A 12,410-nucleotide genomic window follows, 5' to 3' on the forward strand; every position below is an offset into this window, starting at 1 on the left:
TTCCACAACTGACTACCTGCTACATGGAATAAAGTTGTCCTAAGACTGCACATTCTGAGATCATAAAAGTATCAGAGATATATTCCAGACTATAGAACAGTGACAGAAATGTTTATTCAAAGTATCTTAACTCAGCCTTTTATGATTACAAATATTGCAGGTTTACCATAAGAAATTATTTACTCCAAAATTTCCTTTTTCTGGCTCTTTGTCTTTAGTTGTATCCAATTACACTGCTTCCTTTGATTCATCCTCCTTATCCTCTAAACCAGTAGTTCCTGTGGAGGCAAAGGAAAGACAGGATATAGAGACGCATTTTATTATAAAATACTGGAAAGTAATCCTAGTAACCTAAAACATAATTCTAGGACTACATTGTCTTCTTCAGTCATCTTTCCAATGCGTTTCACTGCCAATACTTGAATTTAACTGCTATATGTTGTTTGTCAGCTGCCAGACAGACTCAGTACACACATATTGACTGCCAGCCAGCCCATATGCAACTCTAGAATAGCCAAAGAATGTCTCCTATTTAGACAAGTATCATAAGAAACATGGAGCAAGGATGGAATTCCTGTGTGGAAAAAAAAAATTACGGTAATGGGAGAGAGAAATAAGGCTGCAAGAAACCAGATTTTGTTACACCTGCTCTTCATAGTATGCATATTTTCTTCAAATCATTTCCTCTTACTGTAACATAATCTTGCTAAACATGAAGATGAGAGGAACAATATACTGCCTAATTAATTATGGATATAGACCTATTCTGAAAAATGTATGAAATCCAACTCTTTGATTCTAGAAACAAAGAGCTGGAAGGAACTTTGAGAACATCTATCACATTCCTGTGCTTTCATGCACTGGAATATGCATCTATGCTGTCTCTGACAGATACTTGGGTCCATCTGTTCTTTTAAAAACAAAACAAAACAAAGCAAACAAAAAAATGAGAATACTAGAACTGCTTCATTGTGGTAGGCCAGAAAATTTGTTAGAATCAAGTTCAGTCAAAAATGGTTATTTGAGTCCAGGAGGCTTTGAGAAAAACCAGGCTCAATGAACTTTTGCCAAATCCGAAGCAGAGCTATGCAGGAAACCTGCTTAGATTGCTACTGGATCTGATCCAAGCCTGGGGATCCTGTAAGATGTCAGTCCTACACACCAGATGAGCTAGTGACTAGTCTGCCCTGAAGCAGGAGAGCACCTTCACAGATGATGGGTGAAAAATGAGAGCAAATAAACTATGAAAATTCCAAGGGCTAACCTAAATGTTTAGTCTATACCTTCAGACATTTTCACATGGTTTAATAGTCTTTCTGATCCCTGTGGATAGTGCTTTGCTTTGATTTATTGTAAAATGGACTGAATACAAATTGATACATTCATCTTATGTTTTCATATATCATACATACAAGCTTGTAAATGTTAACAATAAATACAAACAACACAATTGGGTGGAGGGCTATAGGCCAAATATGAGTAAATACAGATGCATCCTTTTGTTGCTTCTTAGTAATTTTGTACAAAAAACAGGCTTTTGAACTGCCTGGAAGAAAACCTGAGCATCTGAATTCAAATCTCTTTGGTTTGAAACCAAAGAGAAACAAATCAACCAGATACGAACTTTTGGCTAACTGTTCAAATCATTATGCGTAACAATACCTAAAATTTGTTTCTTCAGAAAATTTTTTTTGCTTGTTTTTTAACTTCATTTAAGAGAATAAGAATACACAGTTCCATTCATGAAAGAAAAGTGATGTGATCAAAACCCACTGGATTCCCAAGGGTGTGAAATCTTCTCTCATTTTTGTACAAAAAAAACCCACCTTTGCAAATGCAATCACTTACAAATTCAGCTTTGCAAATGCTGTCAACTGTACATGCATAGATACTGCTGCACAGAAGTGTCACTTCTAATTTGTACCATTACAGAGTATGAACTTGTCTACTCAAAACCAGTTTACATCTATAGAGGACTGCCTCCCTTAAGAAAGGTGGAGATTCCCATGGTCTCTTCAGCTTGCTAATGGATCTCTCAGCAGCAGCGTGTCTTCAGCTGATTGACATACATCATTTCAAACTCTGATTGCTAACTGAAGAATGAGCATGCACCCTCCATTCCTCACCTTGATCCTCTTGATCCTGGTTTTCTTCTTCCTCTCTGCTTCCCTCATCTTCCTCTCCTGCATCCCTTTCAGGGCTAAAAACTTCACTAGATACTTCATGGAGAGAAGATTTGTCATCCCTACCCTCAGCAGAGTAATCCGTGACTGAAATATGAGAAAACAGAAATACCAAAGAATATTAATTTTTACAAATTTGCCCTGAGCCATTGCTTTCATGCAGTAGCTAATAACTTTCACTGAAATCTGAAGTCTTTAGTCACATGAGAAATCCCACAAAATTTTCTGTAACTGTTTATAATCAAGTTTGTATAATAGGCCATGGTAGAGACTAAAATGATTTACAGGCTTCCCAAGACAGTTGGATCTCAGCATGCTATGTGAGATAAAATAGACATATACATATTGTGCAGTTTATGGACAGGTTTAGAAGTTCCCAACATTCAACATCTGCTAAATTATAGGGAAAAAAAGGTCAAAAAACCTCTCAATATAAAAACCTGAAAAACACGGTTTCAGGGGATAGTCAAAGCATAGAGTTCCTAGCTGTCCAGCAGAACAAACCTGCAATTGATGGCATTTTCTCCTCTTCGGTTACTGCTGCTGCTGCTCCTTCTTCCACTGCTTCTGCTGCTGCTGCCACCAATGGAGAGGCTTGGCTGGGAGAAGATGAGTTTTCCCCATGGGGAGTCCAGAGTGTTAGTTTGGTAATTTCTGATGCTTTCCATTTTGTTGCAACAAGTAGTGAGAGTTCCTCTTCTTCTTCTCCCTCTTCTTTATCCTAGAAGACAACTCATGAAATTCAGCATCTCATCTTACTGGAATTAAAGGAGTAACTAAGGTGATGGTTTTGTGTACTAAAACCTATTTACCTGGGCTCAAAATGGCAATGACATGGTCTTTCAAAGTATTTTCAGATGGAGAAAATTCAGCAGCCACAAATCTTGGAAGAAACTACACTTTGAATCTTGATGAAGTCTGTTGGCTGTTACTAATGATCAATGCTTGCCAGCTCGCCTTCATTATGCTAAAATTTTGTCTCTCCCATGAACAGAACAACTGTGAGGGGCCTATCAACTATGTCTTCTATGCCTGTCTACAGTATAACAGCAGCAAACAAGACCTGATGCTCTATCTGGTAGATGCTACACTGTCTGTCTCACACAGAAACAGCTCTTTCTGCCTCAGTCTTTGCTTAGGGAAGACCTTGGAATGGGTCTAGGAAGTAGTAAGGTACTCTACAAAGCTTATGTTTCTGAAATTGAAAGATAATTTTTTTTATTTAAAAAAGCATGCTTTTTTAAATCCAAATATGAGGGAATCTTAGTAATAGAATCATTATCTATATTGCAAACTAATTTATTTTAATTTTTTTAAAATGGGTCTTGTTCTGCAATTTCTTCAAGTAAAGCAGAGGCAAAACTTAATCTTCCTTTAATGACAGCACTGGCCCTTGCTTTACACAGTCACTACAGCATTCACATAAGAAGAAATTATTGTTGTTGAGAGTAATGACTTTCAGAATCTGAGTGATTAATCTTGGGTTCTTCAATTCATGTTTAAACTCCCACATCAATGGCCTAATATTCCAAAATCAGCACATCCAACAATTCCCAACCGAACTGAAGATACTAGATACACATCACTTTGGATACTCACATGAATCTGATGGTTAATTTAAGGATCTCTTGGTTTTAGCCAGAAAAGCAAAACAGTCTCCATGTTTTGCAAATCTCTATCACTAGTGATAAGAATTTTTTTAACTATTATTTTGTCCTTGACTTAAGAAACAATTGCTGCACTGGGGAATTTTCAGTGTGTAATGGGAACTAATATGTCAGACAACAGAGGTAGGAAACTCTAAGCTAAACTGTGGCATATTTTATTGAAATCAAAACAGTAATATTAAGATATATTTCTTATTTCTATAGCTATTTTGCACCATATTAATCAGAAATGTTTCAAAACATTCATGCATGAAGAGAAGGAAAAGCAGGCCCTGATCCCACCTGTGCCCTACATTTATTAGGAGCTGTGGATATAAAGCTCATAACAGGACCAGGACAACAATGGGACGTATTTCCAAAACACAAATCTGCTGGAAATTACCACTTGTACACATAGCATCAAGTAATTCACAAATATAAGAAGAAGTATTTTTCATTGTTTTCTGGTGTTTAGAACAAAGTGGAATACAAGCTAAATGTACAAATATATCTACATTCTTATGCGGTTTGAAACTTCAAATTATTTGGGAAGGTCCTGATTCTTCTAAACTTTAAGCAGAAAGGACTCCTGCAGCTACTTGCTCCTGCAAGTAGAGAAGCTAAAGCAAAAGCAAAATGAAACCTCATTTAGTTCTTCAGAGTGCATGAGTTTCTATCGTTTTTTTGACTGGTTAGATCTACTTTAACATCAGTATCCATAAGGCATTTAATAGATTACTTAACAATAGATTTGTTTTACTGAATTCTCTGATATTTATTATAATTTGCACTATTATTTCTTTTACCTGCTCTGATTGTATGTATTCACCATGCTGTTCACATCCAATATCAAAGACGTATTTGCCACGACCTACAGGCTGCACAAAGATACAAAAAAGTCAGCAGAACTATAAAGTTAGTACATTCTAAGCACATAAATGTAAAATATGCTTCACTACAAAATCATACAATTCAATAACAACATAGTTTGAAAGCAAAGTTGCAGAGAAACTTGGTGTTCTGTCCTGCCAATTAATTCGATTTCTTCCGTTACACTGAGGGTATCAGAAATACTACAAAAGATCAGGAGCCTAGCTTCTTATTTTAAGTGGAAACAGATCATGTTAAGGCAATTCCACGCTAACTGTTCAGATGAATAGAGAGTTTTCCAGTACACTTACTTTTCCATTCAAAAACTTGCCCTTAAATCTATGGTTTAGGTGGATAAGTTCAGCTTCTCCTTCCTGGTTTCCGTTCACCCAACCACCAATATACTTAGATCCTGTATCTTTATAGATATATGTACCTTGCCCGTGCCTAAGGAGAAAACAATAATTTTGCTTTATATTAATGAATATGAAAAATTTAGGATCTTGTTAAAACTTAAGTATTAAAACTGTATTTTTTAAGTAGCTGAAATGACTCAAGTTGGACTAAACTGTCAAGGTCATTCACTAGCACTTGATTTGCTGAAGTCTGCCATGCTTTGAAAATAACTTTTGCTGTTTAATGCCAGTGGGTGACTTGAAACATCACTGTAAGAATGAAACAAACCTATTGTTGTTAAACCATTCTCCAGTATAGGTGTCTCCATTTGCATATGTATACTTTCCGTAGCCGTGTCTCTGGTCATTCACCCAGTCTCCTTTAATGAGAATACGATAAAAACAGAGTGAGATGTGGAGTATTTCATTGTGTGATATAGTGGTCAGTTTGCAAAGTTATCATACGTGAATTATTAGAGAAGGAAAAGAAAGCCGTGACACTATTGCGATTCCATGCCATTCCTTACTTGATTCCTTACTCTAAGCCCTTGCTTCTTTTTCGTTCGTCTGTCCCTCTCCACACATATTTATGCAGCTGTCTGATCTCCCTTTCATTTTTGTCCATCACAGCCTGTCTCCATTATCACTGTCCATTATCATTATGAACACAAGAAGCCATGTAACATGCTGCTCCTATCTTTAAATTTGGTAATGTATTACAGTTGCATTACATAATGTGACATTTCCACTCAAATAAAAAGAGGCACTACTTTAGTTTGACTCATTTGCTAAAATTGTTCTATCAGTCACGGGGCATATATACTCAAAAGGATGCTAGACTGTGTGTCTTAACTACTATTCTAATCAAATCTATGAGAGATTAAAACCAACCAAACAAACAAAAAAAAACAAAAAAACAAACACAGGTGCATATGCTCCCATAAGGCAACACTGGGATGCTCTTTTTGCTCTCTGCTTCTAGCCCTCACAATATGAATGCTCTTTCTTGCCTAGCTTAGAAAAGAGAGGGGAAAAAATATTGCCCCTTGAAGCCTAACTGATACTCAGGAGCATTTCAGGTACTCTCCTGGAAGAGGGGAAGGGAAACAATGCGAGTTTCAACTTCTCCAAACTTCAGAGGCATCCCAATCCCTGAGTAAGTGCTCTAATCAGTAGACTATTTTTTAAGGATGGACCTAATAAAGTCCTAAAATACTTTATAGTGAACACATCTGTGCTTTTAATCATAATTTGGAAATAAGTGACTATACTCTCTTCAACCAAGTTTGCATTGATTTGTAAAAGATACTTCATATTTCTTAGGACTTGGAACACCTCACTTGAAAGGAGGACATGACAAGAATAAAATGCTAGGAAATGCCACACTTCTCACAATAATCGATACAAATCCCTGTAAATAAAACCCACACTTCTCAGAGCCTGTAGTAAAAAAGGAATAAAAGGAAAACATTTCATAGCAAGTCTATCTTCTTAAAATAATACATTCTCCAATTCACTGTCTCCTTGCATGAGGGGGGGAGAGAGGGGAAGAGGGAGAATGTGTCTTTTCAGTTACAGAAATCCTTGAAACTGTGTTCAGTGTTTTACCTTCATATTTTGATCCATCTGGATAAAAAAAAATACCCTGGCCATGCTTTTCATTTTGAAGATATTCTCCAGTGTAGCAAGCACCATTCCTAAATCTGTAGGTCCCCTGAAACATATTTGGTATAGATAACACATTTGTCAGTTCTCGCTCTCGTTTCACTACAGTGCCCAAACTAACAGAACTGCTGAAACATAAGCACGACCACCATCTTCTGTCACTGTCTTACCCGTCCACTTCTGAAACCGTGTTCATATTCTCCATCGTATGTATCACCATTGGGTAGATACGCTTTTCCACGTCCGTGTCGCTCACCTTCTGAATTACGTTCACCATCATATTCCTGATCAAATGTGGGGAAAAAAAAATGTTTAAGAGGGCTAGACCTGACTGGATTTAACCTCATTAAACAGAGGAAAGTGGATGTTAGCTCAAAGCTGCTCCAATTCGGCTTGTAACAGAGACCACAGGAGCACCTGGCCAACAGATATACTGCTTATGCAGGCACTTTTCATCAGACCCTAGCACCCAGAGGCTTTCCTACCTTGCTGACACACTACTGGAAAGTAGGAATTACTTGCTTTCATCCCATGGAGAAAGCTAGGTAGCTCCCGACCGAAATGATACAGCCCCGCTTCCGAAACTCCCGTGGTCACCGATGACGCTCCTCGGGAGCTCTCCCAGGCTCGGCACGGCCGACATGCAGTATTTAAGACCCCGTGACCGGTAACGTTCACTCTTCCCCGCCGGCGCTCCCCCACCCCCTGCCCGAGGCGCCCGCAGCCGTGAGCCCCTTCCCGCCCCGCTCCTCCCCAGCGCCCTCGGCGGCGGCTGCTCCCAGCGGGGACAGGCCCCTCGCCGCAGCAGGGCCGCCTCCTCCCGTGCTGCTGAGCCGCCAGCGGCACCCCGACCGCCCCGGCGGACCCCCAAATCGGCCTCGGTTTCCTCGGCCTCCTCCGAGCTCAGGTCTGACATGGCGGCGGCGTCGCCGTCACCGTGGCAACCCAGGCGGGCGGGGGAGGGACGGGGAGCGCCGCCGCCGCTGCTGCCATGGCAACGGCCGGCGGGGCGCGCGCGGGGGCTCGCGCTGCTGTCCCGGGTGCTGAGAGCAACGGCCGCCCCCGCCCCGCGCCGCCGCCGCCGCGACTCCCAGGAGCAGCGCCGCAAGCGGAGAATCCCTCCCGGCGCGGAATTCCTGGGAAGCGTGCGGCAATATCGTGTTAATAAACGCCTTTCCCACGGCGCCGATCTCCTTTCCGCTCGTTGCGCTTCGTTTTGCCTGACCTGTACCTTGAGTGTCGTGACAACACAGGCTGGTGACACAAGGTAGATGAGACCTGAGATCTCTCCGTCTTCTGAGGGCTCACAGTAGTTTGGCCAGTTTGGCCGGTAAACAACAATTTTCTTTTTTTTTTTTCTTGTCAGGCTTGATTATGTTCAGAAATCCCAGTCCGTGGATCTTACCTTTTAGTTTTAAATCTTAACATTTTCAGTCTAACGAGCATCACTCACCTGCTCAACAGACCAGACGTTTTCCCCCGCGCAACCTGGTGAATCCCACTGCAAATCCAGTACACTCCTTAAACTGGAGCCAGAAGGCCAATCAACAGCATTCAGCTCCAGTCTCTGAAATCCCACAGGATTCCCACAGGGTTCCCGCAGCTAGTCTGACTGTGCACATCCAACGGTGCAGTTAGAGACATGGGACCCACGTGTGCCCATCAAAAGGTGTCACAGAAATGTGCTTGGGCTGCCACCAGCACGCTTGGGGCACTGTCGTACTGTCAGCAGTCGTACTTTCCATGCAAAACACAGCAGGATGGTTTGTATGGGTAATTTGAGGGTCAGGACAGAGGCAGGGAAATGCTCTGGCAGTAATCAGTGCTGGAGCTTAGGCACTGGAAGTTATCAAACCACTGTGTGACCTGGCCTGGAAAATTCTGTGTTTCTGCATAAATGGACGAGAGGAGTGCAAGTTACCTCTCCCGTTATTTTTTTTTGAAGTTGCACTGCTGTGGTGACAGGGGCACCGTGCAGTTCTAACAGAGTTACTAGTGAGAGAGCAGAAGGATGAGTCAGTCAGGTTTTTACATCACTTACGCATCTTCTGCTTTCACACATACAATTACTTTTGCTTCCACTAAATATTTTTCTTCTCCTTTTAGTAACTGTCATTCTCAATGATCTTAATATGTAGGAAATTCTCTGTATTCTGACTTTTCTCCAAACTCCTCTACTCAGTCAGCCTCAGCAGTGATCCAGTAACTCTGATGACAGGCTCAGTCAACTCAGGCAATCAAGATCCTCCCATACAAATATGATTACAGTTAAATCAATGTTGGGATGCAAGAAGAGGGCTCTCCTTTCTCAAAATGCCAAGAAGAGTGGAAGGGAGTAGCTCACAAGGAGCAAGAGAGAGGATAGTATATCATAGCCAGCATCAGTCCATATTAAGCAATAATAATACCCTATATGGAGAAGACCTGGTTTGCATTTCATGTCACTTTTCTTTAATGTTTCGAATGTGAGCTGCAGTATTCAAAACCAATCACTGTCTAAAACGATCTTATTTGCCTCAATGCAAGGTACCGCTTTATTATTCTTTACAGAGGAAAATATCCTATCAATCTACTCTGGCTGTGGGAGTTGATGGTGACCATGTTATGGTTCATGCCCACCTTCTGCAGACGTTGAGGATGACATGTTGTCTTGCTGAATGCAAGTGGCACGTCACTTCTCCACAAAACAGCAGTTTCAAAGTGCTTGCAGGAGGTTGGCAGGACTCGGCGCCTTCCAGCGATACAGGAGTCAGGCAAACCACCTCACTATCGCTTTGCGCAATGATTTAGTGGCAAGGTTTCACAAGAGGAGCCATGCGAGCTTATGTGTGGTGAAAAGCAGTCAGCTAACTAAGCACTGGGCAGAGCAGGTGACACTTCTGAGGCAGGCCACAAAAGGAGTGGCCAGTGGTTGGAAAACGTGGTGGAAGTCACCTTATACTCTAGGTCAAAGCTTTACCACCCAAACTAGAAGAAAAACAGGGTCATCTCTATGCAAAGACACACCATATACTCAGTAAATTTGCTTAGTTTTTATAGGTAAGAATCTAAACAGCCAATATTTAGATAATAAATAAATAGTATTTATTTATTAAGATGTGTCGCTTATGTGCCATATGTGTCTTTTTGTTTTCAGCTGGGCAAAGATGAAAAAGGAAGAGAACTATTGCTAAATACCAGCATGTTCTTAGCTCATAAAAACGGTTTGGCTCCCAAGTTAACACCCGGTTACTAATTTGAGAGTGCTTTCTGTTTGAAACATTTAAGAACAGTGAAATTAAATTTTGTTAGCTGGCAGAGCATTAAGAAGCTATACATTTATTAACTCAAAATTGTATGGTTATTTCTCTCTCCTGCACATCCCTAGCATTTGACTAGGGAAGCCTCATTTGCATAATGGCTGCACTGTTAATAAGTAACTGCAGAGTATGCAAACTACTGCTCTGATTGCTTATCTCCTGTAGAACTGGATATGAGTGCGTGTTATATGTGTCTTTCCTCCTTTTCTCACTCCTGATGATGCCTCAATTTCTTCTTTCACCTAAGGATGGCTAAATTCTTTTATCCTCAATAAGGTAATGTCTCTAATTATAAAACCGGTTACTTAGTCTGTGAGTGGCATGTTAATTCTGAGCAGACACTGCGGCTCAGAGTTGTAAGGGAAAATATGTTTGGCATGCAGATAGAGGTGCTCCCTGTTAAACTCGACGACAAAAATAACCGGATATGTCTTTTGGCTTCAAAGTTCACATAGCCCAGGGGGCAGCTATGACACAAAGTGGACGCAGTGACAAGCCGTCAGAGACACTCCCCCTAATGATCTCTAACTGCTCTTGCTCCACATACTCCTTCAGAGTCCTGAAGGAGGAAAGGATCTGAAGGAAGAACAGTTCATTTTCTCAGGAAATAGACAGGGACTATTTATTTATAAAATTCAAACTGCTCTGAACCTAGAAGTGGCAGATAGCACAAACATCTGTATGTCGGGATCATACAGTTTGACCTAAATGCAGGAGGCATCATTTTAAGTTTTCTGTACCTAGAAACTGCCTTGTGAGGACAACTATGGCTTATACTGATGCATATAATTAATGACAAGGAGGATATATTTTGTAGTTTCTGGTCTTTCAGTTGCATTAGGGTGTGTTTCAATGTCAGATTAAAGTTAAAGTATGATGCTATTGAATGAAGGGCTGCTATCATCCTTATTTTCCTGTTCTTTTTCCTTTTCCATCAAAGGACCAATATAATACCATAAATATTCTTACGGTCCTGCTGACCTTATATATAAATTTCATTTGGCAAAGGGCCCAAGAGGGTTAGTAGATGTGTTGAATATCTGCCCTGCTGGCTTGGTTGGCAGCTGCCGACACCTACTGCCAGCCACCCTGGCCGGAGAGAGCAGCAGCTGCTGTAGCTACAAGCTGCCCTGGAGAAGCTCCTGCTTTGCAGTTTGAGCAGAAGCCCTGTAGGGAGAGAGAGCCGCAGAGAAACCCGAAGCTGCCATAGAAACAGGGAAAGACAGTGACACAGCAAAGCAAGAGGCTGAAAAGCCCAGGACCCTGTAAAGGTGCGTCCTGCAGGAGAGGACAGCTCTGGCTGTCCTTTTATCCTGCTTTGCAGGTCCTCACTTTGAATTTAGCCAGAGAACTCCTCTGTAGGGAGGAATGGCCAAAAGGCACTTTTAAGGCCCTCTATGCGCCCGACTTTCTTTGGACTTTACCCTGCGTTAGGAGAGGAAAGACTTTTGGCAGTGCTGAGGTTTTGCAGGGAAAATGCTGCTGTGCCAGGCCTGGCCTCAGGGGCTCCTTGAAGCACTGGCTGAGCTTTGAAAGCACAGGTTGCACAAGGAACACGAGAAACAACTGTGCTAGTTTTTCACCCCAACGTTGCAATCAGTGCCTCGCTTCAAAGAGGTGATAAAAATACAGCAGGGTGCACACATTACCTCTGATGTGGTAAAGCTGGCGTGCTGTTTAATTCATGCTAGGCATGCTTTGGTGTTCCTGCCCTCTACAAGCTCTCTGCTCTGTGTCCCTGTCCTACCATGCATCCCTGCTTCCAGGGGCAATGCCTCTGCGAACCAGCTTTTCTCCACCCAGCCAGCAATGTGGCTCCAGGGAACCGCCTTTTCAGACTCCGCCATCAAAATTAAGAGGGGGAAGTAGAGGTAATTTTCACAGGTTGGTTTCCTCACTTTACCTACAGTTCAATCATTACTGACAGAGCTGGTTACTTTGTGAGAGCACCCAAGTCACTTAGAGTTTTGCTCTGGGCTAAATTAGAGATGCAAATGACCATTTACTGCTTTTGGTAGGGGAGACTTGGGTACGATTATGTCTTTTGGCAGGTATTCAAAGAACAGAAATCTGTAGGGAAATATTTTGTTATCTCTTAGAAGATGGTCATTTGCATCTTTCTCCTTATAAAGGCTAAAATCAAAGTCTAGTGTACTGCATGGTCAGTATCAGATGCTAGCAAAGTGTACACTGGAGCTGTCAGGAAAAACTTGACGAAATCAGCTCTCTTTCTCCTGAAATTTCATATAAACCAGGTTGATTCCATCAGCATTTTGGAGGAAAACTGTGGGATTAGGGAATTGAAATAATATCTGAAAGGGAGTTCTTGTTTGGAAATACACATTTCAAGAC

At 41.4% G+C, this 12,410-nt stretch overlaps 1 protein-coding gene across 1 annotated transcript; it reads right to left on the minus strand.

Moving 5' to 3' along the window:
* Window positions 1–228: 228 nt before the first annotated feature.
* Window positions 229–7,106, minus strand: RSPH1 (radial spoke head component 1). The gene is made up of 8 exons (XM_009983675.2): window positions 6,930–7,106; window positions 6,703–6,808; window positions 5,384–5,474; window positions 5,011–5,146; window positions 4,636–4,707; window positions 2,688–2,904; window positions 2,127–2,270; window positions 229–278 (listed from the first exon to the last, which is right to left on the minus strand). Exons 1-8 carry the CDS (start codon window positions 7,104–7,106, stop codon window positions 229–231), a joined length of 993 nt encoding a protein of 330 aa, XP_009981977.2.
* Between the last annotated feature and the right edge of the window lie 5,304 nt (window positions 7,107–12,410).

The sequence above is a fragment of the Tauraco erythrolophus genome, chromosome 1 (genome assembly GCF_009769465.1).
Source record: "Tauraco erythrolophus isolate bTauEry1 chromosome 1, bTauEry1.pri, whole genome shotgun sequence".
In the NCBI taxonomy this organism is placed as follows: Eukaryota; Metazoa; Chordata; class Aves; order Musophagiformes; family Musophagidae; genus Tauraco; species Tauraco erythrolophus.